General features: G+C 53.9%; 4 protein-coding genes across 4 annotated transcripts; 3 read left to right on the top strand and 1 right to left on the bottom strand.

Annotated features, from left to right (window-relative positions):
- Positions 1 to 1,914: 1,914 nt before the first annotated feature.
- On the top strand, positions 1,915 to 6,000 carry ETH_00016620 (uncharacterized protein; the record flags this gene model as incomplete). The annotated part of the gene is made up of 7 exons (XM_013373199.1): positions 1,915 to 2,636; positions 2,959 to 3,230; positions 3,720 to 4,089; positions 4,496 to 4,884; positions 5,167 to 5,278; positions 5,540 to 5,629; positions 5,871 to 6,000. The coding sequence occupies 7 exons, from the start codon at positions 1,915 to 1,917 to the stop codon at positions 5,998 to 6,000; spliced, it is 2,085 nt and encodes a 694-aa protein (XP_013228653.1).
- Positions 6,001 to 8,259: 2,259 nt separating this feature from the next.
- Positions 8,260 to 11,783, top strand: ETH_00016615 (dense granule protein GRA11, putative; the record flags this gene model as incomplete). Its single annotated transcript, XM_013373198.1, has 2 exons — positions 8,260 to 8,620; positions 8,788 to 11,783. 2 exons carry the CDS (start codon positions 8,260 to 8,262, stop codon positions 11,781 to 11,783), a joined length of 3,357 nt encoding a protein of 1,118 aa, XP_013228652.1.
- Positions 11,784 to 16,918: 5,135 nt separating this feature from the next.
- ETH_00016610 (uncharacterized protein) lies at positions 16,919 to 18,708 on the top strand (the record flags this gene model as incomplete). Its single annotated transcript, XM_013373197.1, has 3 exons — positions 16,919 to 17,674; positions 17,812 to 18,497; positions 18,639 to 18,708. The coding sequence occupies 3 exons, from the start codon at positions 16,919 to 16,921 to the stop codon at positions 18,706 to 18,708; spliced, it is 1,512 nt and encodes a 503-aa protein (XP_013228651.1).
- A 754-nt stretch (positions 18,709 to 19,462) lies between these two features.
- Positions 19,463 to 26,904, bottom strand: ETH_00016605 (ImpB/MucB/SamB family domain-containing protein, putative; the record flags this gene model as incomplete). Its single annotated transcript, XM_013373196.1, has 8 exons — positions 19,463 to 21,743; positions 21,901 to 22,103; positions 22,343 to 22,656; positions 22,759 to 23,392; positions 23,693 to 23,982; positions 24,207 to 24,255; positions 24,475 to 25,987; positions 26,243 to 26,904. The coding sequence occupies 8 exons, from the start codon at positions 26,902 to 26,904 to the stop codon at positions 19,463 to 19,465; spliced, it is 5,946 nt and encodes a 1,981-aa protein (XP_013228650.1).
- Positions 26,905 to 27,601: the final 697 nt, after the last annotated feature.

Here is a 27,601-nt window from a genome sequence, read left to right as displayed (position 1 = left end):
CGAAGGCAGGGGGCCCCCCTTCTGGGGCCCCTCTTTTGGGGGCCCTTGAGGCCACAGACACTTCGAGCTTTAGTGTTGTCTTCTGTTCTTGGCGAGGGTTTTAATTAAACAACAAATTATAAACATTTGATTTATTTTCTTCATCTAATCGAACAATTGCATGCACATGCGGGTCTGCTATTAGAGCCTTCGCACACCGAGGGGCCCCACAGCAAGTAAGTCCTTTCTAGAGGGGCCCCCTTGAGGCCCCTATGGGGGCCCCCAAGAGAGGGGCCCCAGCGGCGGGTTCCCCGGATAAGCAGCTATGGCGCAACTGCAAAGGACCCCACATGGGGCCCCTATGCCTTTTGGCCTCTTTGGACTTTTAATGGGTTTTAGTGTCATTAAAAACATATGCTGAGGTGAAGACAACAACCCCACCTGTTTCAGTTCGTTATTTTGTTTCCTTTCGGCTCGTGCAGAGCCTCAGGTGTACGTACAGCGCAGTGGCTGAGCTCGCTGCGCGTGGGGCACTTCCTGAAGGCTGTGGGGCCCTTAAAGATATTTTTAGTGGAGACCAAGAAGAAAAAGAAAATAACAAACAGAAGACAGGGGGAAAGAAACAAAAGGGAACAAAAAAGAAGACACAGGCGCAGACACGCAGCTAAACGCATAGCAGCAGAAGGAAACGTTTCCAGAAAAGTAAAAAACAATGGCCAAGACCTCAAAAGAGCCGCTGCTTCTTTTTTCAGAAGTTCAAATTTAAATCTTCTGTCTACTAGATGAACTTACTGTTCGTGTTTTAGCACTTCTGCAGCCTTTTATCTGCGCGGCATCTGCCGGTCTGTGCCAGTGGGTGTATCTCGCGCAGGTGTACAGACACCTGAAGTTTTTTGTAGGAGAAAATCAGGTGTACGTACACCTCAAGTTGCAGGTGTGCAGAAGCTTTTCCAGCATTTGCTCGCGCCATTTCAGCGGCCTCCTTTGGCATTTTTAATTCATTTCCTGTTTGAAGACACTTTATTTCTCTTTCTCATCTTTTTGTGTTTATTTTCATCTCCATTCACCGCAGCCCGAGTTCCTTTTGGCTGCACTTCTTCGCGCGGCGCATCAGGCGCCAACTCACAATCTTCGAAGCTGACCCGGGCTTTGAAACAAAATTGAGGAAAAATTCCCCGAAATACGTTTTTTAGTGCATTTTGAGGCCATCAGAAGAATGAGATTAAATAAGACTTGCAGAGGTGCACCAGTAGACTGGGCCAGTACGCCTCCCAGAGACGCCCGAAGACCGTGCTGGCTTAAACCCTAAACCCTAAACCCTAAACCCTAAACCCTACGCTCTAACTCTAATAACTAAATGTACACTGTCTCTGAAGTGCAAACGGACAAAGACGGGGGGTGGCAGCCACCGAGGGGGGCCCCGTGGTGGCAGCAGGCGAGCTTGGGGGCCCCCACGAGGGTACTGTCGGACTTGTGCATGTCTGCATCTTTTTTGGTTTATTTGAATTGTTGATTTGTTTTTATTTCGTTTGGATTTGCTTTATGAACTTCTAGAAGAAGTGCCTGAGACACAAACGCGGCGGGCCGTTTGCACTCTCACAAAAGTGCCAAAGCCATTTGCTGCAGTTCCTTTCTTGCCTTAATCCCCCGAGGCCCCTTTAGACACACTTCAGGCCGGCGTAGCAGCAGCAGCAGCAGCGCCAGCAGCCCAAGACACAGCCGCCAGAGGCCCCCCAAACCTGCAGCAGCAGCAGCCACAGCTGCCAGCTGCAGCAGCAGCCTCGCGGGGCCCCCTAAGAGTGGGCCTCAGTGCCTTAGAGGCAACAGGGGCCCCCCAGGGGCCTTTCTTACTGTACCCTGTTGGCAGCAATGAGGCTTCGGGGGGCCTCCAGGGGCCCCGGGGGCCCCCCTGGGAGGCAGTGGGCCCCCAGGTGCATGCTCTTTCTTGCTGCTTGCTGCTGCTGCTGCTGCTTCCTCATCGCCGGGGGCCCCGCGCGCGCTGCAGCAGCTGCAGCAGCTCCGCCGGGGGAGCCGGGGGCCCCGCGGGAAGTGCCCGACGCAGCGGCGGCGGCGGCGGCCGCAGCAGAAGCTGCAGCAATAGCAGCAGCAGCAGCAGCAGCAGCAGCAGGACCCGCCAAAGCCCTCCAAACCCCAGCCCAAGTGCCCCTTAAAGTTGTGGGCAGCCGCGTGGCCCTGGGGGTCCAAGTGGGGGGGCAGCAGCTGCTGCTGGGGCTGGACTCTTGCAAGGAGGGTTTGCGGCTGTTTGCTTCTGGTTCTTCTGCATGCACTTCTGGCAGGCGCGGCTCCGCGCTGCAGCAGCAGCAGCAGCAGCAGCCCCTTGCTGCGGCGCAACGGCAGCAGCAAGCTGCTGCGGAGGACGCCGGCAGCCCGCGGGAAGCGCCTGCGGGAGAGCCGGCAGCGGGTGCAGCGGCGCAGCAGCAGCAGCAGGAGCAGCAGGAGCAGCAGCAGGGGGACGGCAAGGCGAAGCAGCGCAAGCAGCTAGCGAAGCAGCAGCAGCAGCAGCAAGACTGCTACAGCCCCGATGCCTCAAACAGCAGCACTTGGTGCCTCAACTGGCACGAAGTTTGTACCCCTTTTTCAGAGTCTCCTTTTAGCTGCCGGGCTTCGAAGCAGCACGACCCCCAATATGCTGCTCGGTGCGCTCGCTGCTGCTGCTGCTGCTGCTGCTGCTGCTGTTGCTGCTGCTGCTGCACTTGACGCCGCGAAGCGCCAGCTACGGTTTCGCATTTCTGTCTTTTCGCTTGCAACTGCTGCTTCTGCTGCTTCTTCTGCCTTTGCTGCTTCTGCTGCCGCTGCTGCTTCGGATTTGCTGCTCCCCGTTGCCTTTTCCCCCGCGTCTGCCGCTGGCGGGTGTACAGGCACCTGCCCATTCTAGCTTCAGCAGCAGCAGCAGCAGCCGCAGCAGCCGCAGCAGCAGCAGCAGCAGCAGAGTTTGTGTTGCTGTGCATGTGGCTGCAGCTATAAGCAAATTGTCGACGGCATTTTTGTTTCTGAAGTTCGCCTCGAGGGGTACGACACGGTGGAGCTGGTGCCGACCCACGTGGGGGGCCCCCCAGGGGGGCCCCCCGGGGGCCCCCCCCCACCAGGGGCCCCCCGAGAGGGTACTGCAGAGATGAGTATCCCTTCTTTCTTCTCTCTCCGCCTCAGCAAGTTTCCGGTGAAGTTGGTGTTGGAAAGAGACACGGACTTCGACGCTTATGAAGGTCTTGACGGAGTTTGGGGAATTGCAGGTGGGATTTAAATCTTTTTGAATTAATTTGAAGTCCTTTTTGCAGGTTCTTCGTGGCTGGGGCCCCCCCCCCTTCCCCTGTGAACCCGGGGGGCCCCTTGCACCCTGGGGGCCCCTTCCGGGGCCCCCCGGGGCTCTGGGGCAGCTGGGGAGGCCCTAAATGGTACTTAGGTGCCCCGCAATCTTTTGCAAGACTTTGCTGCTTCTCTGTGTCTTCAAGGGCCCGGGGGCCCCTCGGGGGGCTCCTTATCTGTGTCTGTGCTGCTGCTGCTGCTGCTGATTAGTTGCTGCTGACCTGCTTCACCGGCTGAAGCAGGAGCTGCTGCGTCCTTGCTGCTGCTACTGGCGGCGCTGCAGTGCGCTGGAGTTTGTTCAGCAGCAGCAAAAGCTGCCAAATGGTCCAGTGGTCTTGCTGCCTAACTCCGTGCAGCAGCAAAAGCTGCCGAGTGGTCCACTGGTCTTGCTGCTTGTCTGCGCTGCTGCGGCTCAGGGCCGGACCTCTGCTGCCGCGAAGCTTCGTTGTGGAATTTGCTTCTGGAGCCGGCGGTGAAGGGCGTGGGACTGGACATAAACTTGCCGCCGCCGCGTGCTGCTGCTGCTGCTGCTGCTGCTGCTGCTGTTGCTGCGCCTGCAGCAGAGGCCCCGCCGGAGCCGGGGCCCCCCGCCGAGGTGCCTTCTTTCATTTATTTTTCCCAAGAGGCCCGCAGCATTTTCGGAGAAATGGAGTGGGCGCAGCGCATGCAAACGGGGGCTGCTGGAGTGGACGCTTTGATGCATTTCACAACTTTCGACTGGAAACTCTGCGGCGAGCAAGTGGGACATCCTCTTTCGCGATCTTGGGAAGCAATTGTGGACTTGAGGTGTGTGGACTTTTAAAAGGCTGCAGAAGTGAAACAAAAATGCCGCAGAACTGCATGCATTGTTTCAGCTTTCCGAAGCGAGCGCGGGCACTTGCAGGTCTCAGTAGCAAAAGGGGGTTTTGCAAAAGCTGCAAAAGCAAGCTTAGAGCAAGGAAACGCGACGAGAAACGCATGCAGAGAAACACAGCCTCCAACAGAAGATTCCAGAGGCTCTTCTTAGGATATTCGGAGTTGTAGAATGGGCAAATGGTGGCATGAAATGGGTGGTTGCTGCTTCCAGGGGCGGCTGCAGAGGATTGAGGCATGAGTGTGTACTTGATTTGCTCTTTTCGCCAAGTTGAATACGCTGTGCTCTCTCTGCTGCTGCTGGAACTGTTTGCTGCTGTGGGCTCGTCTGCGGCTGCAGCTCGGAGTGCCTGGTGGTGCCGCCGCCCATGTGGAAAAGTCTGCGCGCTTGGCTGCCGCTGGACGTGGAACATGAACTTTGCAAAGACCCTGAGGCTGAAGAAGACTCTTTGAATGCACACATATCTCGCCCAGTGTCGTTGCAAGGAGAAGCGGGAGAGAAGACCTACAGACGCACTTGCCCGCTGCTGCAGCGACCCAACAGCCGGCCGCTTCCTTCTCTGTCTTTCTCTTTGACTCAAACCCAAAGTGACCCCCCCAGGCTCCAAATTCCCCTTGAAAAACTTGTCATTCATGAAGAGGGAATAGGAGATGTCCTCTGCGTCGTGCCGCAGCCCTTCCTTTCCATGGGCGCTGACCAGTGGCGGCAGATCCGATTCGGCACCAGAGGTCTGCGCAGCAGATAGAACATGGCCACTAGATTCAACACCTGCGCACTAAAGGAAAAGAAAGACAGATGTTGCACAGACCAGAGTGCTGATGCGGCAGTGGAAGGCAGTTAACTGCGCTGTTGCTGCTTTCTTCACACGTTTCACGACGCACAGATCTGCAGTTCCGATCCTTTTGAGGTGTTTTGCTGTCTTGTGCCCCTGCAGTTCTCTCTTTGTTCAGGGCGCACAGATCTGCATTTTTGGTCGTTTTGCGGTATTTGGCTGTCTTGTGTCCCTGCAGTTCTCTCCTTATTCAAGTTGGTGATGGATCGCGACAACTGGCGAGTGGGACTTCAGGAAAAGCACGCGGAGCCGGCCAACGACGTTGCCTGCGCAGCCCGCGCAGTCTGCAGGTAAATACCGCACCACCTTATCTTCAGAATTAGTGATAGCACACCTCCTGCTTGTCCTGATTTATGCTTTCCTGTCTGAACAATGTCCTTTGCACGTTCTGTTTAGCAACGCGCTTGCGTCCTACGACGCCTTCCTCATATCGATCACGCTCGCCGCCTTTTTTCCGCTTGCACTGTTCGTGTTGCTTTTATGCTTGGTTGTTTTTCTTTTGGTATCGAGTTCTGATGATAGGGATACTGTTGTTTTGTATTTGAATGCAGAGGAGACCAGGTCTATGTGCCCTACACTAACAGGTGTGCGGATCCTGACTGCAGTGTGAAGATTCTGTTTGAAATGAATCCTGAAACAAAGTGAGCTGAAGAACGCAACATTGGCTCGCCGTACAATCTCTCTTGCAGCAAACGAATGCAGCTTTCCGCCAACCCGAGCAGCCACGGCTTCTCAGCCACAATGCCGACTGAGTGTAGGCGTCTTTAGAATGTTTAAACCCACGAAAGTTGCGAAAACGCGGACCTTGCAGGTAAATACTATAAAATGGAGCGTTTTCAAGTATGCAGTTGTGTGAGTGCTTGTGTGCTTGGTGCTGAGCAGAGTCTGTGAACTGGCGTGGTGGGTTCCGGGTGCGGTGGTGGCCGCAATTGCAGCTCTTGTCACACTAGAGCTTTACGTGCTTCACCTGCGCAGCAGGGTTGTGGCTGAAGCTTGCTCTGGGAGGCGCTGACGGCTGAGCCTGAACAAAACAAATGGTGACCGCTGTTGAGGGCTGCTGGCGTGCACGGCTGCAGACCCGTTTGGTCGCAGTAGGGTTGCCTTTGCAAAGGTGTAAAGGCAGCTGGGACCTTTTCGTGTTTGGCGTGCTCGTCTATTGTGAACCGGCTTCCCATGAGTCCAAGCTGATAGTTAACGCTTCCAGCGATTAAGGAACGCAATTTAGCTGTTCTTGCGAGCTAGACAGCGTCGACTTTTTCGCTGCCATACGTGATTTCTAGTCATCTCCTTTTCTGCAAGTTGCATTCATAGGTAGTGTTTGGCTAGATGCAGACTAGACAGTTTAGACTTATTCTCTGCCCTACGTGATTCCTGGTCATCTCCTTTTCAGAAAGCTGCATTCACAGGTAGTGTTTGGCTAGATGCAAAGAGCCAGATGGCAATGATATGGCTCGGTTCAAACGCTTCTGATTCGTGCTGCCGCTCAGTCGTCCGAACTGTGGCAAAGTAGCGAAGCTGGCCGTTGATTCAGGGAACTCCAGCCGCTTCAAAAACCAAAAATAGTGGCGAAATAGCAAAAGTGGCCTTTGATTCGTGGGCCTCCTTGATTTTTGAAGCAGCTGCAGATTCCTCGCCTTCCTTTGTCAATTCGGTGAAGAAATAACTCCCTGAGTTCCGGCGTTGAGGTTCAAGGCAAGGCCATTCAAGTTTGACGTCCTGCAGTGCCTTCATGTGTGAAAATGTCCTTGGACTGACTTGAACCAAATATATACAGCAAACCCGGGCTCATCGTATTGCACGGCAGCAATGTGTACAAGTTTATTGAAATTGCTTCTGAGCTAGGCACTTCTCCATGGTGGCCCCTCCAATGCAAGGGTTTCAAATGCAGACCGCGCTTGTGCCGATTCAGCTACACAGAGCAGCCATGCTGGGTAGCTGCTCCCGGGAAACTGAATAAGTGAATAGTGGCCTGTTTTATGCACTTCATCGAAGGTCCGGGCAGTTCTTGAACCTTGTGTAGCAACAAATCGGGTACTAGGCGACACGAAGTGCAAAGCGGTGGTCTACGGTGGTCTACGTCCATTGTTGCACCAACGACTCCCAATATGATCCCCTTGTAATAAGCCTCTGTATGCACCTGTGCTCAATTGAGCAGGCTATTTCTTTTTTCAGCTCGAAATTAGCTGGTGGCATTCAGTTTCCTGATGTTCGTTACATGCTTGTGAGCGTTCGGTGCCGCTCCACCGCCACAACAGTTCGCAGAGTTCTGTCGCTACGGGGCAAGGGTTATTAAGAGCAACTGAAGTCACTTGCCTCACTAGGACAAACTGGGCAGCAACAGATAAGCTGGCCTTCGGACAAAAATCCTGTGCTCAATATGCAGCAAGTCGCGTGGATTAGGAACTGCGGCGGGTGCCAAACATCTCCTTAGAAGTAGCTGTTGATTCCATTACTAGAAAAAACAATGTTCCAAATTCAATATCCGTTGAGCTCTCTTCGCAGGGTCGTTCGTACTGCACTCTGCTACGACCTATTCAGCCAGCACCGTGGAAACCTGCTCTTAGGCGTTTGTAGTTATCAGCCACAGGAGTTTCGTTTTCCTCTGAAATATGGTCGGATTTAAAAGAAAAACGTTCCTGAGATTACGCCGACAACTGGGACTATTGGTGGCGTTTTGAGTAATGCGCCTCAAAACCGAAAGTGACCACCACCGGAAATGAACTCGAGTGCTGCCAATTGAAAGAAATGCAGCGGTTCCATAGTATGATGTAAACTGGACAACATTAAAACTAGAAATTCAAATTCTTGAAGCTTTCAATGTGAAATGGTGCTCATGGTGCTCATGTAGCGCTTAGACCGGATAAGTCACCTCGTAAGTCTACACGGGCCTGGCACTCGCCACGAGGAAAACAGGACTTCCGCAGCAGGCCGAATTTCTCTTTTGTAAAAATTGGACAATTTATAGCTTTTCATTTGCTTTAAGGTTTCATCCGAGCGAAAATATAGGACGCGGAGCCTCCCTTTCCCGCCCCGAGCGGAGCCGTGGGACAGGTAAGCTGGCAGCCCGATAGGTTGCGCCGCCGCCGACCCCACATTGTGCACTCCGCGCGACTGTTGTTCGCAACTGCCTGAGCAAAGGCAACGGACCGTCACAAGGTCATAAAGTTAGTTTTCTGGGAGGCCCCGTGTTTGCCGATTCCTCTTTTTTAGTAATTTGTGCAGGGGTTGGAAGCCGCCAAAGACGCCTACAGGTGTGTGCAGCTCCGTTAAGATGAGGCTGCACTCGTCCTTACTGCTCGCGCTGCCGGGCATATCTCTTGCAGCAGAACTTGGCTCCCAGAGCTATGAGACACTTGAAAACACCCCTACTTACTATGAAGCTCCTGCGATGACGGGAAGCATGGAGGCGGAAGGCTTCAGCGTCACAGAGACACAGGAAAGCAATGTCGAACAGGTGAATGCTGAAAATGAAGAGGCGGACAGACCAGACTGGAGAAAAAAGCTGAGAAGCCGGGGCCAATGTGACGCGACCACCAGCAATAACTTCGCCGTTTCAGGTTCTGAAGACAGCGCTCAAGCAGAAAAGGTACCTGAGGGAGAGTCATATGTAACATCCGAAGAGCAAGGATACGGTAAGCCTTCAGATCTAATGAAGAACACTTAAAGCAGACGCAGGCGGAGCAATTTTTCATCTTCAGTTGTTGAGCCTTACCCCAAACATAGAACAATCTACGCAGATGGTGATGCTGCTGTGAAGTTGAAACCCGGACAGTTCGGTATCCTGCCGCTGATAATGCAGATGCTGAGGCCTACGCAGAAAGCCAAACCGGAGAAACTGCAGCAGGACGCGGCCTCGGAAAGAAGAAGACGACGTATGTTGCTGAGCCTGTGAAGAAGATTCCTCCTCCAGTTATTATGGCCGCACCTACAAAGAAAGCTGCACCCATGATCATTGAGGCTGCTCCATCAAAGAAGGGCAGATACCTCGCTGCTGAGGATGAGGTTGAGGTGCAGTATGAGACCGGAACTATTGAGACTGCGCAGTACGAAACTGCAGAAGAGCGTGGTCTTGGCAAGAAGAAGAAGACGATGTATGTGCAACAACCCGTGAAGGTTGCTCCTCCTCCCAAGAAGTACGCTCCACCTATGAAGGCGCCGGCTCCTATCGTAATGGCAGCACCTACAAAGAAGGCTGCTCCTATGGTTGTTGAGGCTGCTCCTGTGATTATTGAGGCTGCTCCATCAAAGAAGGGCAGATACCTCGCTGCTGAGGATGAGGTTGAGGTGCAGTTTGAAGCTGAGGAGGCTGAGACTGAACAGTACGAAACTGCGGAAGAGCGTGGTCTTGGCAAGAAGAAGAAGACGATGTATGTGCAACAACCCGTGAAGGTTGCTCCTCCTCCCAAGAAGTACGCTCCACCTATGAAGGCTCCTGCCCCAATCATGATGGCAGCACCCACTAAAAAAGCTGCTCCCATGGTCATTGAGGCTGCTCCTATGATCATTGAGGCTGCTCCATCAAAGAAGGGCAGGTATCTCGCCGCCGAGGATGAGATTGAGGTGCAGTATGGGACCGAAGCTATTGAGACTGCGCAGTACGAAACTGCAGAAGAGCGTGGTCTTGGCAAGAAGAAGAAGACGATGTATGTGCAACAACCCGTGAAGGTTGCTCCTCCTCCCAAGAAGTACGCTCCACCTATGAAGGCTCCTGCCCCAATCATGATGGCAGCTCCCACTAAAAAAGCTGCTCCCATGGTCATTGAGGCTGCTCCTATGATCATTGAGGCTGCTCCATCAAAGAAGGGCAGATACCTTGCTGCTGAGGATGAGATTGAGGTGCAGTATGAGACAGAAACTATTGAGACTGCGCAGTACGAAACTGCAGAAGAGCGTGGTCTTGGCAAGAAGAAGAAGACGATGTATGTGCAACAACCCGTGAAGGTTGCTCCTCCTCCCAAGAAGTACGCTCCACCTATGAAGGCTCCTGCCCCAATCATGATGGCAGCTCCCACTAAAAAAGCTGCTCCCATGGTCATTGAGGCTGCTCCTATGATCATTGAGGGTGCTCCATCGAAGAAGGGCAGATACCTTGCTGCTGAGGATGAGATTGAGGTGCAGTATGAGACAGAAACTATTGAGACTGCGCAGTACGAAACTGCAGAAGAGCGTGGTCTTGGCAAGAAGAAGAAGACGATGTATGTGCAACAACCCGTGAAGGTTGCTCCTCCTCCCAAGAAGTACGCTCCACCTATGAAGGCTCCTGCCCCAATCATGATGGCAGCTCCCACTAAAAAAGCTGCTCCCATGGTCATTGAGGCTGCTCCTATGATCATTGAGGCTGCTCCATCAAAGAAGGGCAGATACCTTGCTGCTGAGGATGAGATTGAGGTGCAGTATGAGACAGAAACTATTGAGACTGCGCAGTACGAAACTGCAGAAGAGCGTGGTCTTGGCAAGAAGAAGAAGACGATGTATGTGCAACAACCCGTGAAGGTTGCTCCTCCTCCCAAGAAGTACGCTCCACCTATGAAGGCTCCTGCCCCAATCATGATGGCAGCTCCCACTAAAAAAGCTGCTCCCATGGTCATTGAGGCTGCTCCATCAAAGAAGGGCAGATACCTTGCTGCAGAGGAAGAGGCAGAGGAACACTTCGAGCCTGAAGAAGAGAGCGCCACTGAGCGTGGTCTTGGCAAGAAGAGAAAGAGGGTCAGGTATGTGGCTCAGCCCATGAAGGTTGCTCCTCCTCCCAAGATGTACGCTCCACCTGCTGTTGCGCCTGCTCCAATTATGATGGTAGCACGTGCTGAGCCAGTCACGCGAAACGTCGTTGAGGCTGCCCCATCAAAGATGGACCATGCTCCTGCACCCATGGTCGTTCGAGCTGCTCCAGTTGCAAGGCCACCTGCTCCAAGAGTCGTTGAAGTTGCCTCTTCTAAGATGGCTCCTGCTCCAAGAGTCGTTGAAGTTGCCTCTTCTAAGATGGCTCCTGCTCCGAGAGTCGTTGAAGTTGCCTCTTCTAAGATGGCTCCTGCTCCGAGAGTCGTTGAAGTTGCCTCTTCTAAAATGGCTCCTGCTCCAAGAGTTGTACAAGTTGCCTCTTCTAAGATGGCTCCTGCTCCGAGAGTTGTCCAAGTTGCCTCTTCTAAGATGGCGCCTCCTCCAAGGATCATCGAAGCTGCCTCATCGAAAATGCCCGCTGCTCCGGTCATAGTTCAGCCACCCCCTACACTTATGGATCCTGCTCCGTTGGTCTTTGAGGCTGCCCCAGCGCAGGTGGACCCTGCTCCACTGATTCTTCAGGCTGCTCCCTCAAAGATAGCTCCTGCTGCTGTGATTGTTGAAGCTGCTCCATCTAAGATGGAGCCTGCTCCCATGCAACTTGAGTCTGCGCCCACACTTATGGACCCCGCTCCGTTGGTTATTGAGTCCGCTTCATCTAAGATGGATCCTGCTCCGATGAAAACTGATTATATAACCCCTGTGCCGATTAGCCCTGCTCCAGTTGAGCCCATTCCCATCAGACGTGATCCAGTTGATCCTGTTCCAATAAGCCCTGCTCCTCTTGATCCGATTGGCCCCGCTCCCATTGATCCTGCTCCCATTAGCCCTTCTCCCGTTGAACCTGGTCCCATTGGTCCAGCTCCAATTCATCCTGCCCCGCTTGAGCCTGCTCCAATTAGTCCAGATCTTATGGAACCCACCCGGATGGATCCTGCTCCAATGGTTTTCGAGTCTGAACCGGCTAAGGTCCCTAGGTACCTTGCCGCTGAATATGCAGAAGACGAAGTGAATTAAGTGGCAAATTGTTATCCTTTCACCGACCTCACTTTGGTCTAGTTCCTGCAGGTTTCAAGATCGGTGGAGCATGGCAACCCGAAGAGCTCCCTTCCATTCAACGGGCCATCTAAGTCGTGGAATCAATGCCTGCGGATAATGTTGCTCCTGTGGAAGCGCATCAGTATACCGGGTATCCAGGTGAAAGATGAAGCTACTGCTGCCGCGGTGGCAGCGGGCGAGAATATACTTCGTATGGGTGGCAAATGGCTATTCGTACTGAAACTTTACCAGGCGCTATGAGCCGCTATACAGGTTTAGTTGTTCGCAACTTGGGGCCCAAAACAGATCGTATCTGCAGTGAATGAATTTCGGTCTTAACAGTGACAAATGCTGATGTGCAGTTGAGAGGCTTTTCTTTATTTCGGTACTGCTGTACGTAATAGTAATAGCTGGCTTGGCAATGCAGCAGGTAAGCCAACACAACTTAGTCCCGAAGACTTCAGATTAGATTCTGGGTATTTCGCGCATCAGCTCGTTACTGATATACTGTGAAGGACTGGCAGCAAAAAGCTCTAGTTATGATCTATGCCTCGAGCGGCAGCCAAGCTGGTTGCAACTATAGGACATGACGCCAGCCATATACTCATGCAGGACACACTGATTAGCGCGCAGCCTGCTTCGTAAGCTAAAGATCAAGGTCAAATACTGGAGTGAACACAAGGTAACTTCTTTCAAGCAGTGCATGGTATTCAAAGCTTAAGCTGCTTGCCAGGGAGGAAATCTCAAAAGAAACTTAAGCTAATGTCAGGGACTGAAGGGAAAGCTTGTGCGAAAGGCAAAGGAGCTCGAGGGCAGGCAAAGCTTTGTACTAGAATTCACCCTCAGACAGACCGGAAAAAACCAAGACAAACAACATATCCAAGACCTGAAGTCGTAGCAAACCTCATGACCTACACTTTCAACCAAGACGCCGAGCAAATTCGTGCGTCCTTTCTCGTGGGCTGTACGGATAACGGCTCCATATTTGGGATTTACAGTTTGAAACATTATGGTTTACGCTTCAGGGTTCAGATCTTACTGAACGTCGAAGCATGGCCTCGGGAATGTTCAGTAGGCACGCAACAATCGGGCCCTGTTGCAGCTGGTGTAGCTAGCACACAGCGAAAGCCAATCTTTAAACAGTGTACGTGCAACGACGACCCGCTGAACAGCGGCGCTGGGCATTTAACTCGAAATCCAAGTATTACCTGTCTGGAGTTCGCCTTAGTTCACCTTCAAAGACGCGCAGCAAACAAAAACACGCAACAGCATCCATCATCCGTGTACATGCGTGCGCAGCAAACAAAAGAACGCAACAGCGTCCATCATCCGTGTACATGCGTTAATAACATTCTTGAGCTAGCATCGCGTAATATTACTAGAGGGCTGATGCTGGGTTTAAAAACACCCATCAGTCTTCAGTTTTGCAGTTCCCAATTTCGTCTAAATCCGTCTGGCTTTACAGCAGTTGATAGGAATCAGATAGATAAGGCTACAAAGAGGCGCTACATTTCAAAAAAAATGCCTTGCAATTTTGGGCCTAGGGTACTGGGTCACAAGAGTAAGTCTAATGGCAGTATTTTCGCGGCTTCCCAAAAGGTGCAACTCATCCCAAACTTCCCAGACTAAGACATAGGAAAGCATCATGAGCTGCACCCTCTTCTTCAGCTGCTGCTGATTTTCCGCCACTGCTGGAAGACCAGAGCTAGCAAAGGAAAACGATTGGAGAAGCAGCATTGGCTGAAGTGTCTGCAGCGGCAGCACAACATTTAGCAGCTGCAGCACTTTCACTTGCAGCATCTGTAGCAACTACTGCAGCAGCAGCTGCCTCCAATTGTTTTCGTTGCATGGGAGTTTCCACCCACCCTTCCAGCATTTGCTGCAGGCGATGAAGTAACATCTGAGAGTAACACCTAGGAAGGGAGGAACTGCCTCTCCAGTCTCGAAAGTGCAGAGGCCACCAAACATCCAGGGGCGTCTCACTTCTGCAGCCTGTTGCTGCTACTTCCTGCTGCTGTTTGTTATTGCTGCTTGCATTCGCTACTTGTTGTTGCTCCTTGATGTAGCTGCGTGCTGCTGCTGCTGCTGCTCGGTGCTGCTTCCTGCTTCTGCTCCATGCTGCAGAAGCTGCTGCTATTTGCCGCTGCTGCCTGCTGTTGTTTCTTGCTGGTGCTGGCTGGTTCTGCTGCTATTGCTGCTTACTGTTGCTGCTTGATGCTGCTTGTTCTTCTTTGCTGCTGTTGCTACTTGCTGCTGTTTCTGCTGCTTACTGTTGCGTGCCGCTGCGGCTGCTGCGCGCTGTTCCCATGTGGTGCTGCTTTTACTTGCTGCTACTTGATGTTGCTGCTGTTTGCTGGCCTCTTGCTTCTGCAGGGTGGAAGGGCTACTGGCTGCCGCTGCTCGCTGCTGTTGTTTGTTGCAGTCCCGTATTGCTGCTTCTTGGTGCTGTCGCTTACTGCTGCTGCTTGCTTCTGCCGCTTGCTGCTGATACGTACTGCTGCACGTTATTTGCTGCTGCTGCTGCCTGCTGCTCGGTGCTGGTCGGTGCCGCTATTTGCTACTGCTGATTGCTGTTTCTGCCTGCTGCTGCGTGTTGCTGTCGTGGCCTTCTGCTGTGTGTTGCTGCTATTGCCTGCTGCTGCCTTTTATTTTTTGCTGCTGCTGCTTCCTGGTTGTGGCACCTGCTACTCGTGCTGCTTGCGGCTGTTATACCGTGATTCGAAGAATTTTCGGGTAGGTTGTATGTTATGAACAAGATGGTCTTTTTGCTTCACTTCTGGTATGGGGAAAAAACATAGAGAAATTCGGAAATTGGGCAGAAGACGCACCCGTATGCGTCGCAGTGGGGTCAGACCGCTACAGTTCTTCAACCAGCCAGAAGAGCAGCAGAAGCGGCAGCAGCAACTTGGTTAAAACTTGTGGAGTGCCGGGTCAAGACGCCTGCGCCAGTAGCAACAGCATGGAAAATAGATTCACCAAAATATTTGCTGCCGTTTGGTGCTGCTGTCTGTTACAGCTTTTTGTTGCTGCTGCTGCTTCTTGGTTGTGCTGCTCGATGGTGTTATTTGGTGGTGCTGCTTGTTGTTGTTCTTTGGTTGTGATGATCGATGCTGCTGCGTTTAGCTGTTGTTGGGTGGTGCTGCTTTCTATTTCTGCTTGGAGATGTTGCTTGGTTGGCTATGCGCCTTGTTTTTTCTGGCTAGCGCATACGAAATGTAGCGTCGGTGAACAGTGTGAGCTGTAGTATTCAGATGTTACTGGCGCTTCTGCTCCTGCAAAGGCCAATTTAAGTGCTTCTGCTTGGCCCTTTTACTTCCTGTATGATTGCCTCATTCTCTGGCTGCGATGGCAAACCAGTGTGTCTCTCTTGCTGAAGCGCCAGTAGCATCTGCAACAGCATCACGGCGAAGCATGAAGACGAGTGCGACGAAGAGCAGCATCAACTGTATACAACCAGAAGCAGAAAGAAAGCCAGCCACACAGACTGCCTGTTGTTTCTTCGTGGTGCCACTGCAGCGCGAACCACAGAATGAGGTCTTCTGGGCATGAATGCTTGTGAGATAGTGTTTGCCTCACAGGAGGTAAAAACAGGGCAAAAATCGGATGAAATCGGCAAGAATGCAGGAGCAACAAGAGAAGAAGAAAGCGACGCAGGAGCTATAGTGGCCGCTGTATACCCAGAATGAGACTGAGCCGCTGGGCTACGCCATGAAAATTCGGGTGGATCGAGTATCAATGCCACCACCAAACAAAATTTTGCTGACGTACAATCTGTCCGTGCCGAGAGATGAGTGTATCATAGATGTAGCTACTTGACAGAAGCCCCAAGCGACTAAAGTGGTCTGTGTTACTGGTCCTCCACGCAAAATATGAGCGTGCTTACAAAGCAACGGGGCGAAAGGTTTGCGACTTACTTCTCACAGCTAGTAGTCGACAATGCATACTACTTGACAGGTCAAAGAATTTTGTAATGCAAGCTGGCATTCTCTGCGTTGGAAAATGTCTTGGAACATGGCGCACCCCAGTACGCAGAGAAACAAACTATAAGATTTCGCGACTATGGTGTCCACTGGTTGCTTTCCGGCGAAGGAGTCAAAGATCACTCGATGGCTTCATTTGCATTAATGACACCTTTGACAAAGTATCAGAGATATGCAGAGTTTCAGTTGCGCACACTGCACCCGCATCGGGATCCAGGCCAGTATTGGTGGGAGGCCTCGCAAGCAAATGAATGAGCGCGAGGATCCTGGAAAAGTTGAACATCTGCGCCGGACATTAGAGTCTGTTGTGGCGAGCGCGGTTGCTGTGGCGGAGAGCGCTGTTGCTAAGTTGGAGGCTAAATTGCTACCCAGTGCCTGTTTCTTGTAAGCATAAGACGAAGAGGGAGCACTGCTTCACGAATAGCTCTAATACTTTGCATTGACAGGCCCTGATGAGTGTCAGGCCTACTCTTGCCCGTACCAGCTCCATGAGCGAGCCGTATCAAAATTTTTACCTGGGATTTTCTGTGGATTCTACTGTGGACCACAAGGCAACTGCTTGACTCTGCTCCGTGCCACAGCGACGCCTCCCTGTCCCATGCTTGAAAAAGAAAATATACCATAAGACTGCGTGCTGGCCTTTGCAGAAAAGTAGCAAGTTACAATGTGTTGCAAGCCGCGAGAACGGCAAATGTTCTGTGCGATAACCTGCAGGCACCACAAGCCCTATCAGGGCTCAGCCAGATTGACCAGAAGTCGGAAAGCAAAGAAATGACTGACAGGGAGAAAATTTTCCACTTGGATTCAGTAAATAATATCGTCTGCATTTCGTTCCGCAGCACATATTAGGAACACTGAATGAGGATGTGACACCCTAACACCATTGGGGGACTGCCGACGCACAGGATCGATTTCACTCTTAGGGGCTGTGGGGAGCTCGCTCCTGGTATTAAAAAATAATTAACACGAACAAGATACAAACTCTTAATTGCTTTTATCCCTCCGTAGCGTTCCATGGACGCTCCTCCGCGGGGCGCCTTCTGAAAGACCAATACTATGTGGCCGAAACCAAAGTAGGCGTAAATCTGTCTCAGCGACTACTTCTCTTGAAAGTCTTTGCTGAGAGCAGGCCCAATGACTTCAAGACTTGGCGTGCGCGGGGCCCTCAGGGGCGTAGGGGTCCCCGTAGGAAAAGCCCTAGAGCTTTCGGTTGCTGTAGCTTTCAAGAAATCCGTCACGACGACCCTTGAACTTGCAGCTTTACAGGTGCAGCAGTACCGTCGTTTCCATGTGGAATCTTCTCAGGCCTCTCCAGCCATTGCTGGGAGCATGGAGAAGGACACTGCAGCTTCCTCTGCAGGGACCACAACGAGCACACCCTCGCTGCGCATTAGAGTTGAATGGCCCGCAGACATGTCTGAAAGAGCCCGCAGGATTGCATCCAACCACGAATCTGGAAGCGCTGCTCCCATACAAGGGAGTCAGGCTACCAGCTCAAAAGATTTAAGTACCTTCATGTCAAAGAGTGAACTGGAAGAAGAACTCGAGGTGAACGACGCACGAGCCTTTTGGCGCCGCGTCAAGAGCGCCATTTCGTGGCCACTGTCTACGGCAGCCACAAATTCCCTTTCTTCGACTGCTGAAGCTTCCAACGGTGCAGGTTCACCTCCCATTTTGTACAAGCGGTACGTTGACGGGATGACAGCAGCACACCATTACCCTTCTCGCCTGCTTCCCCCCAACGAATCCCAGCCGCTGCCACCTCTATTCTTCGTCACTCCGTTTAGTCTTCAAGACAGCTTAGATCATTCTGCACAGGCCAGCAGACTGGGGTTTGGGGAAATGCGAGGCCACAAGCCAAACGTGACAGGAATGCACCCAAAGACAGCGGTGAGCTGCAAAATGATGTTCCCATGCATTTGCGTTGAATTCCTCTCAACAGGTTGAGCCACCAGTTTCGCATTTTACCTCTGCCGTGGAATTTTTCGGCCACTGACTGTCGCTGTGTTTACCTTGTGGTTTTACAGTTGGTTGAACGCCTCTATGGACACGTGTCGCTCTTGTTTCTCTTCGACGTGGGAGGCCAACATTCCCAGATATCCGATGTGGCCTCTTGGCTGCGCCTGTTGGAGCGCCACAGCGGATTCATTTCAGCGGTGTACGGTTCTGCCTTCGTTCCTGCTGCTGCTGCTGCTGCAACGACCGGCTCAGCGCAGCACGACCTCATCGCTCAGCTGCGTCCGCGCATATACCGACGAGGTTCTTCCCAAGATCCTGAGTTGGCCAGGGTCTCCTACATCTGTATTGACCATGCCCCCATATGGCTCAGACGACTGGCTCTCCGGAGCATGCAGCATCTTTCACCCGCATTCCATCCCTTGACTCCCTTCCACACATTCCCGCAGCGTTTTCGCCAGGCTCGTTGCATGCAGCAGGGGCCTCTGGAGCCCCATAAAGCCGAAGAAAAGGATGAAGTGAGACGGCTGGCGGAGGAATACAGCCGGCTCGGGGCCCTTTTCGGCAGGGGATCCACCAGTCGGGCCCTAGTGGGTTCCTTTTTGGGATACAGCGGACGGTGGGGACGGGTAGAGACAGAAGCGCTGAAGAGAAAGGAAAGGCAGAAATTCGTAACTGTTCTTCTGGTCGACAAAGCTGCGAGAGTCAGGTGGCATTGCACAGGCCTTCCTACTGAGGAGGCGGTGCTCTTGCTTATGTGAGCCCGACAGAGATATGGATGAAACTAAGCGCAGATACAGAGGCAGAAAATACTGAGAAACTTAGAGAAAAAGGCACACGAACGGAGATACTAGCAGCGGAAATAGAAAAACCAGTGCGCGTTTTGTTCTTTGTGCAGATCAGGGCTTAAAAGCCTCTTAGCAGAAGAGCCGAACGCTGCCAAGGTCACCCCGCGCGCACATGTGTAGCATTTGCAGCTGCTGAAGGAGCCACACGGGGATTTGAAGCAACGCCGAGTGCGCTGGTTTGTGCAGTAGCAGAAGCAGCAGCTGCAGTCTGAAACTTGTACCGGAAAGTAGATGCTGCTTGTGGCGGTGCTTCTCTTAGTGTTTTCGGGAATCCACTCAAGGATCTGCGTGGACAAAGCTAGAGTGTGTTGGGAGTTGAGTGCGTCACCGATTTGTATGGGCTGCGCGCTACAGCAAGAGCAGTTGCCATCGCCTGTGCTAAAGAAACAGCCCAGGAAATGTTTTTGGCTGCGCACGAGGCTCAGGGACGACAAGAAGTGAACTGATGCTGCTGCCTTTGCATTTTTCCCCTCAGTACTGAACGTACGCCAGCTATGAGCTTGGTTTATATCTAAAGTGTTCAATAGCTTGAGCTTTAGTCAGCAGCCAGGGCAGGACGCCTGAATGCAGTTTGCTGCGAGTTCCTGCTGCAGCAGATGCAGCTGGTAGCTGCCTAAGCGGCTGCTGCAGCCGCGGCCGCAGCAATGCACAACGAAACGCTGAGTATTCAAACAATTCGCTGGGGGACTGCGAAAGCAAAGGCCCCCAAACTGCTCCAATCAAAACAGAAACAGCCATTCCCTGTAAGAACTGCCTGACTCTCACATGACGCACGAGGCAAGCATCAAACCAAACCGTTCAAGAAAATGGAACGCCGACGCCGAAGCCTGATGATAGCTGAATGAGCTTCCCTTGGCAGGAGTGCAACGGGTTTTCACGAAAAACAAACTATGTCTCTTGCACGGTGCAGCAGCAGAGGCCACACAAGTCGGCCTGCTGGACAGGCCAACAGTTTCAACAACAGCAAAGCAAGGGAAAATGGGTGGCCCTGCGGGGCTACCCTCCATCTACCAGTTTGCCTAGTTGCTGCATCATCTGCTGCAGCCCCAGCCACAGTAGCCCGCGCTTCCGGAGTTTGCAGCAGTCGCTGCAGCGCTCTGAAGAGCAGCTGCCTCTCTTCATGAGCCCCTACGGCCCCCAATCGCTCAAAAATCAGGAGAAGAGCTCCTGAAAATCCCTCGAGGGCATCAGCCAAACACTCCCAGTAAGCCCCTTCTGCTCCGGCCGGCGGCTCCGCGTCCCCGTCATTCGCACGGGCCTCCGACTCTTCCTCAATGGCAGAGGCCTCCCGATCGGAATCCTCTTTTCTTAAAGAGGTCTCCTGCGCCGGGCTGGAGGCGGTGGCAGCTGGATTGGCCGAAGACGGCTTAGTTTCTGCGGCCGCAGCAGCAGCTGTTGGAGAGTTTGAGGCAGCGCTTGGTGTAGGAGGAGGCGAATCAGTAGGCCCAGCTGTATCAGAAGCTGACAATTGCTGCGTGTGTTGAGTACATGCAGGACCGGGATTGCTGCTGCTGTTGGTAGCAGCAGCAGTGATGCGCGCTGACACTGCAGTTACGACCAAGGCTGTTGTACCTCGACGGCAAGCAGCGGCGGCGCCCTTCGCAGCAGCATGATGCAGCAGAAGCTGCATCACTGGCTGAGCTGCAGCAGCAATGCGGAACGGCAGCGGCGGACGGAACTTACGACCATTAGGAGGACATACAAGTGACATGCATTGGGCAACACATCCCTCAGGAGAGCAGCAACAGTTGCTGCTGCCAGAAGCAGCGCAGCAGCAGTCGCCGTCCTGCTTTCCTTTCTGCTCTTTCGCTAGGTCGAGCTTGGAGTGGCCCGGGCTGTTTCCTCCGCTGCTGCTGCAGCCGTCTGGATTCTGCGTCAGTAGAGATACGACATTCGGCAGAGCGCTGCTAGCTGCGCGACTGACAGCAGCAGCAAAAACCGCGTCACGGGCCTGGGCCCTTCCTATGGAGCTGCTGCCAGGTTGCTGCTGCTGCTGCTGCTGCTGCTGCCGCTGCTGCTTCGGATGAGCACAGCTTGAAGCGCGCCGGGAGGCCTTTCCGCTGTTCGGCAGATATTCTACAAGGCTTCGTTGGGTTGACATGGGCGACCTTCCAGCGCCAGCAACAGGCGATGCAGGAGCAGCAGGTGCTGCTGCTGCTGCTGCTGCTGCTCCAGACATTCTGGGTGTCGCTGCTGTTGCTTCGAGTAGTGCCTTCTTGCTTCTTTGAAGGCGTCTGCCGCCGATCCTCTCACTTGCTGGAGTTTGCGCTGTTTGCATGCGGTGGCTCCTGTTTAATTTCATGGTTTTCAAACGGGGAGTTGATGCCTGGCTGTCAGGTGTGCGTGCGCCCCACTGCTGTTGCTGCTGCGCGCTCTGCTGTAATTGACCTGCCTCCGGGCTTCCACGAGGTCTCTTTGGGGTTTGCGCCGGCGTTTTGAGGCCGCTAGCAGCAAACACAGCAGCTGCAGCAGCTGCAGATACTGCAGCTGCAGAGTCGGCCGTGGCTGAACTGTTTCCTGAGGACTGCTGGGCATTTTGTGGTTTTGTGGCAGCCGCAGTCCGAGATGGGGTCGCAAGCACAGGTGTTCTTGCCTCTTGTCTGCTGCTGCCTCTTTCACTGTCACTGCTGCTTCCGCTGTCAACTATGAAGCAGCCATCAAAAGGCGCAGTTGGAACTGCCTTGGTGACGGACCCACCCGGGGCCTCCTGTTGCACCTGTTCTTTCTGCGCCAGGTCTCGATGCTGGCATTCCTGGTGCCTTTGCATCTGCTTTGGACATTGTTGCTGGTCCTGCTGCGGTGTCTGGCTTTGTGAAGGCGACTCACCTTCGGGCTGCTCCACTGATTCTACGACTATGAAGCATGGCTCTGGCGTGCTGCTGCTGCTGCTGCTGCTGCTGCTGTTACTCTTGCCAGTGCCGCTGTATGTATTGATCCTGTTGCTGCTACTGCTCTTGCCAGTACCGTTGATTGAGTTGCTGCTGCAAATGTTGCTACTGGGGTCGTGGCTGCTGCTGTTGATGCTTGAGAAAGCTACGCTCAAGAGATTCCGCTGAAGGTGTTGCTGCTGTTGCCTCAGTGCTCCTTCCTGCTGCTCCGTCCGCAGCTGCTGCAGCAGCAGCGTAATCCCGCGGTAGTCTTCCAGTGGGCACACACTGCAGCAAAGCAGGAAAACGCAGTCGTAACCGCCAACAGAGCAGAATACAGGAACCAAGCCAGAGGGCTCACACGCTTTGTCGCTGTGGCATCGACGGCATCCCCAATGCAGCAGCAACAATAACTGCAGCAACATTAATAAACTTAAGTGCGCACTCGCTGAGACTCTCTCTCCACAACGCCTCCAGCTCTGTGTACAAGTCTTCTGCCGATTGTACCCCAAACCCGTCGCTCCTAGTTCTTTTGCTGCCTCCGCTGCTCCGGCTGCCAATGACACGCGATCCCCTTGCCGAGTCGCATATTCCACAGCCCAAGAACTTCACCGTATCCACGGGGGCCCCTGGCCGGCGGTAAAGTATCTGCAGCAGCAACACCATCAGCGGTGGGAGCTGAGCACCTTTACACCTCAAACGTCTCAATCTCTTCTAACTCAATTCTAAGGAAAAGGCTCGCCACATAGCATTTCCACTGGCGGCTAGGGGTTTTGCAGCTATGGTCGAAGCTTAAGAACTACACTCGGAGTCTAAATACAGATAAAAGGGCGCAATAAGCGGGAAAATCTTTGCTCAAACGAAAGGAATCGGGGTGAGGAGCCTGCCTTAGCGGAGATCTTGGCACTGTATAATCTGCTTGCTTTGAGTCGCTTGTGGCCTTCAAGGGCCATTTGCTTGAGAAGGCTCAGTGCGTCTGCCTCTTGTTGCAGACGAATCCCCCAGTTCACAGAAATGCTTAGCGACCCACTTGCCGGTACACCGCTGCCTCCGGCTGCTGATGCTCCTGCTGTGGTCCCGGCACTTGGTCCCGCTGCAGCAGCAGAATTACCCAACCCAGGAACTGCAGGGAGAGCAGCAGGAGGCGGTCGCACATCTACTCCGTGACAGAGCCACCACAGCTGAGCCCCTCTCTTTCGACCTGCGGGACAAAATGTTACAGTAAAAGAGATATTACTTGGAGGTGAGCTGCACCTAAGGCTGCTCTAAAGTCCTCCCTTTGCAGTAGCCGTGCACTTCATACCAAGCGCAGTCTGCAGCAGCTGCAGCGAGTCCTTGCCCTGTGTCTGGATGTCAGTGCAGGTCTTGACATTTACTCCTGCTGCTCGTGCTGCAGCAGCAACTTTTGACGCCACTGTGGGCCCTACACCCGGCACTTGGCGCAACAGCAGCCGCCCCACAAATGCTGCTGCACTTGCTGCTCCCGGTTTCACCACGCATACACCTTCCCGCTGAATCACTGCTGCCGTTTCAGCTCGTGCTGCACTAGAACCTTTTGACGCATCAGCAGCTTCCACTGACGGCTTTGCTGCAGCCGTCGCCAGTTTTGCCAGAAGACAGTTGCAGCCAGCTCCCACCGAAACGTTGCAGCCAGTGATTCCAATTATGGCTTTTCTTAACGACATGCAAACATCCGCCACGATCTCAGCTTCGTCTACCCTGTTGCTACTGTCGTTGTTGCTGCTGCCAGTATTGTTATAGTCGCTGCCACTGCTTGCGCTGTTGCTGCTCCTGCAGCAGCTGTGATCGGTAGTTTCGTTGCTAGAGCTGCTACTGGCGGCATTCTGGTTTGAGCTAATGCTGCTGCTGCTTGTAAGCTGAGTGGCAAGGGCCCCTTCTGCTTGGGTTAGCAGCGGAAAGCAAATCTGAATGAAAGTCTGCAGCACAAACAAACGCACCGACTTAGCTCTCGCTTCTGCTGCAGCTAAAGCCGTTGCCACTACTGATGCAGCTGCCGCCTTCCCGGAAGACCCACAGCCCTCCTGCTCCCCCAGTGAGCTTCTCTCCCGTAGCCATGCCCCAACAGTGCAGCTTCAGGTTCTACAAACAAGTATTTGGCCTTATAATGAGGACATTAGACCAGAAGCGGAGTTCCCGAAGACCAAGCCTCATTAACTAACAAAGAGCCGCCAATTGCCCATACAGCGCAGGCTGTGTGTGCGTGTGTGCTGCCTGACCTCATCGCAGGAAAGCGGCGCGAGTCTGTGCGACAAAGACAGAGCTGCCTGAAAAAGGCCTTCACTTGCTCTTTCTATGCCTTCGAAATCATAAGGAAGAAGCACCAAAGAAGGACAGCGATCTAGCGCCGGCCGCAGCCACATGCCCTTCTGCACGCCTTGCGATCGCGCGATGTAGTTGCAACTGGCTATCTCAGACGTACCCCTGCCACGACCACCTGCACCTACCGCTGCTGCTGCTGCTGCGCCTGCCGCGGGCGCCTTCCCTGCAGCTGCTGCTACAGCTGCCGCTAAGTAACAGACACACAACGCAAACGCCAACACTGCCGGTTCAAAGGCATGACAAACAGGGGCGAAAACCGGGGATTAGTTCCCGGCACCAGCAGCAGCAGCAACAAGCGCAAAGCACAGCAGGAACGGCTGTTGCTCACAAGCAGCAGCAGCAGCAGCAGATAGAACAACAGCAAAGGGAGGGGGCAGTCGGCCTCGCCAAAACTGGCAGTATCATTCTTACGTGTAGGCTCAGCAAATGTTCGATGCCCTCTTGAGTGACATACTGCTACCTGTAGCAGCAGAAGAATACAACCGCAGCAGTAAAAAAGCATCTGCAGCAGCAGCAGGTCCTCAAGACCTTCGTCAGCCAAGCACCTGCTGAGGGAACCCTTCCCGCGAGTGCAGGAAAGATACAGTGCAAGGTTTAATCCTCTAGCAGAAGCAACAGCAACAGCAACAGCAGCCGCAACGGCCGCAGCAAACCAACAGCAACAAAGATCACTATGCACCGGTTTGTCCTTCAGGTGGGGATGCTTAAGCAGGGCCACGGAGACAAAGAAAGCATCGAAATCAACGTGCAGAATCCACCTCCCTTCTGCTGCAGTCGTCGTTGCCGCTGCTCCAGGAAGTGCTGTTGCTCCTCCTGCTGCTGCTGTCCTTGCGTTGGGTGAACGCAGAAGCAACGGAGAGTGGGCAGCAGCAGCAGCATCAGCAAAATCGCTTTCATGTGATAGTGTCAAGCCCAGCGGGAGCAGCAGCGGTTCCAGCTCCTTGCTGGTGATTGACGCGTCTACCCACCGAAGTACAACTTGCTGCTGGGGCCCTCTACTGCTGCTGCTGCTGCTGTGCAGCAGACGCGATAGCATGGAGGCACAGCGGTTCTGCCAGGCCCCAATGAAGTGGAGGCGAGAATGTTCAAAAAACGAAGAGACAAAATCGGGACGCCGGCAGTCAACGGTACCTCTATTGCCCTCACCACTTGATACGCCTGAAGCGGCTCCCACTGCGGCTCCTGCAACCGTGGCTCCTGCTGCTGCGGCTCCTGTTTGTGCGGCTCCTGCTGCTGCCACTCCTGCTGCTGTGAGTTCTCCCGCCGATGAGGCGATCTCCGTTCGTTCTGCTACTGATCGGGAAACTCCTGCAGCAGCAGCTGCTGCTGTTGGAGCTGCTGGAGCTGCTGTGGGGATGCACAATGCGCTTGAAGCCAGTAATGCGCTTGCTGGTGTGTCCTGTGCTGCTGCTGCATCTTGCGCCGCTGTTACTGTTGCTGCTGTAATGCCGTGCGCTCCTGCCAGAGTATTTGATTTTTCCGAAGTATTTACGGCTGCTGCAGGTCGCGCCGCAGCAGCCGATGAGGAGCTTGCAGTTGCTTGCCCTGGCATAGCTACAGTAGCGCAAGCAGCTGCTGCTCCAGCAAATGGTGCAGCAGCAGCAGCCCCAGCTGCGGCAACGGCGCCTGCAGCAGCAGCAATATCTACTGCAGCAGAAACAGGAACTGCCAAATCGGCTACAGAGTAAGAAACCTCAGTTCGAATCTTCTTTGGATGGGGTTGGCCTTGCTGCTGCTGCTGCTGCTGCTCTTCGTCGCTGCTGGATTCAAGCTCGAGCAGCAGCCCATCTCCTTCAGTGGCAGCAGCGGCAGCTGTTGCCGCCACCGCTGCTGCTGCTGCACTTGCGGGCCTCCCCGCAACTGTTTCATTGACTCTTCCGGAGTCCCCAGTCCGCCCCATTTCTGCTGCTGCAGCAACTCCGGGCTCTCCCTGAGCCTCCTGCTGATCAAGTGCAGCAGCAGATCCCACAGGCTGGCCCAGAACCTCTGCTGCTTGGCCCGGGGCCACCCCTTGCTGTGGCTGGCGGCCTCCAGCAGCAACAGCCCAGCGCTGCAGCAGCAAGTGCTGGTTTGCAAGCTGGAGACCCGTGGGCTTGAAGAGCGCAGGAGACAAAAGTCGTTTTGCTGCAATGCAAGAGAAGACCCACGAGCAGCGCACCACCACGTAGCTCCGCGCCCAGCCCCCTCTGTCCCTGCGGCAGAGCAGCAGCATCAGCAAAAGCAGCAGCAAAAACAAGTGCAGCAGCAGCAACGAAGGCAGCAGCAGCGGCGAATGCAGCAGCAGCAGCGAAGGCCGCAGCGCCGCGAGCGCCGCGCAGCTCTGGAGCGATTTGAAACCATTTAGCTCCACATAGTACTAGCAGTTAGGTATCCTTCAACAGTAGCAGCAGCAGTTGCTGCTGCTGCAGCAGCGCACAGAGCAGCAGCAGCAGCAGCGAGCAGCTAACCGCAGCTTTCTCCACTTCTGGTTGCCCAGCGCGAGATTGTCAACCAACACGTGAGTGACCCCTTTGCCCGTCATGATCGAAATGCTTCCCCCGTGAGCCACTAAAACCCTCTTCAGCTGCACAGCGTCTACCACGTACTCATTCACGCAGGGGCCCGCTGAGGGGCCCTTTGGGGGGCCCCCTGAGGGGCCCTTTGGGGGGTCCCCTGAGGGGCCCCCCGGAGGGTTCCTTGAGGGGCCCCCTGCTGAGACGCCTGAGAAGCTCCATGGCGAACCTTCCAACTTCCCTTTTGCAGAAGGGCCACTGAAGTTTCCAGCCGCGCTCGTCGGGGGGGCCCCTGGGGGGCCCCCCCTAGGCCCCCGTAAGGGGCCTCTGGGGCCTATGCCTGCATCAGTAGCCTCGCTGTAGCCTGTGGAGATTAACTCGTAACCCTGGAGGCGTTGCAGGCCGTCTATGTAAAAGGTGAAGGAGGAAAAGAGAGATGAGGGCTGCTGCACATATCTGTTCCACCAACGCAGCTCCCTGCTGCTGCTGCTGCTGCCGCTGCTGCTGCTTTCGCGTGCGCGCTCTGAAGCTAGGGAGTTCTGAAGTTGCTGCTGAACTTTGCGAGTCTTTGCCCCCAAGTAATCCCCAAAGCCACTCCAATTCCCGCCACCAAACATCTGCTGCTGCAGCCACTATCGCTGCAGTTGGCGCTCCTGCTGCTGCTGCTGCACTTCCAGATGCAGCTGTAAGTCCTTGCGCGGCTCAAAGAGTGGGCTCTTCAAGCGCGGCTCAAAGAGTGGGCTCTTCAGTCAAGTTCAATAGCCAACGGAAGCAGTGAGTGGCGGCGTGAGTTGCAGCAGCTGCTGCAGCTGCGACTGCGGCACTGAAAGGAGCCAGCCGCCGGCTGCAGCTCGCAATGACGCTAATATGTCTAAAGGCTCCTCCAGGGCCTTCTTTGGCGCCTCCTAATTTGGCCCTTCGGGTGTACGTCCACTGCACCAGCCCAGCAGCTGCGCAAATGCTGGAGCAGAAGAGGCATCTGCCCTTGCAGCCCTTCAGCCGGGCTCCCTACAGAGCGCCAACATTCAAAATTACGTCTATTAACTTTTAGATATCCTTTTTCGCTGTGCCTCACTTATGTACCTGGGTGTTGCCAGCTCTGGGGAGAGGGGCCCCCAAGGCTGCTGCCCGAAGTCGCAGACTCCGCTGAGGCACTGCGGGCCCTCAGTGGGCCCCTCACCACGACCTGCAACTCTGGAAATGTCCCCTCAAAGGCTCAAGTGCTGGATTGAAAGAGATAAATAACTTTATTTTTGTTATTTTTATCCGTTTAGACACATTTATTAGCGTTGCAGAGGCTGCAGGCCGCTTCGA

This window comes from Eimeria tenella, genomic scaffold (genome assembly GCF_000499545.2).
Source record: "Eimeria tenella Houghton genomic scaffold, Eth_scaff124, whole genome shotgun sequence".
In the NCBI taxonomy this organism is placed as follows: domain Eukaryota; phylum Apicomplexa; class Conoidasida; order Eucoccidiorida; family Eimeriidae; genus Eimeria; species Eimeria tenella.
The sequence above is the reverse complement of the archived record's forward strand: the minus strand, read 5'-3'. Positions and strand labels throughout refer to the sequence as shown.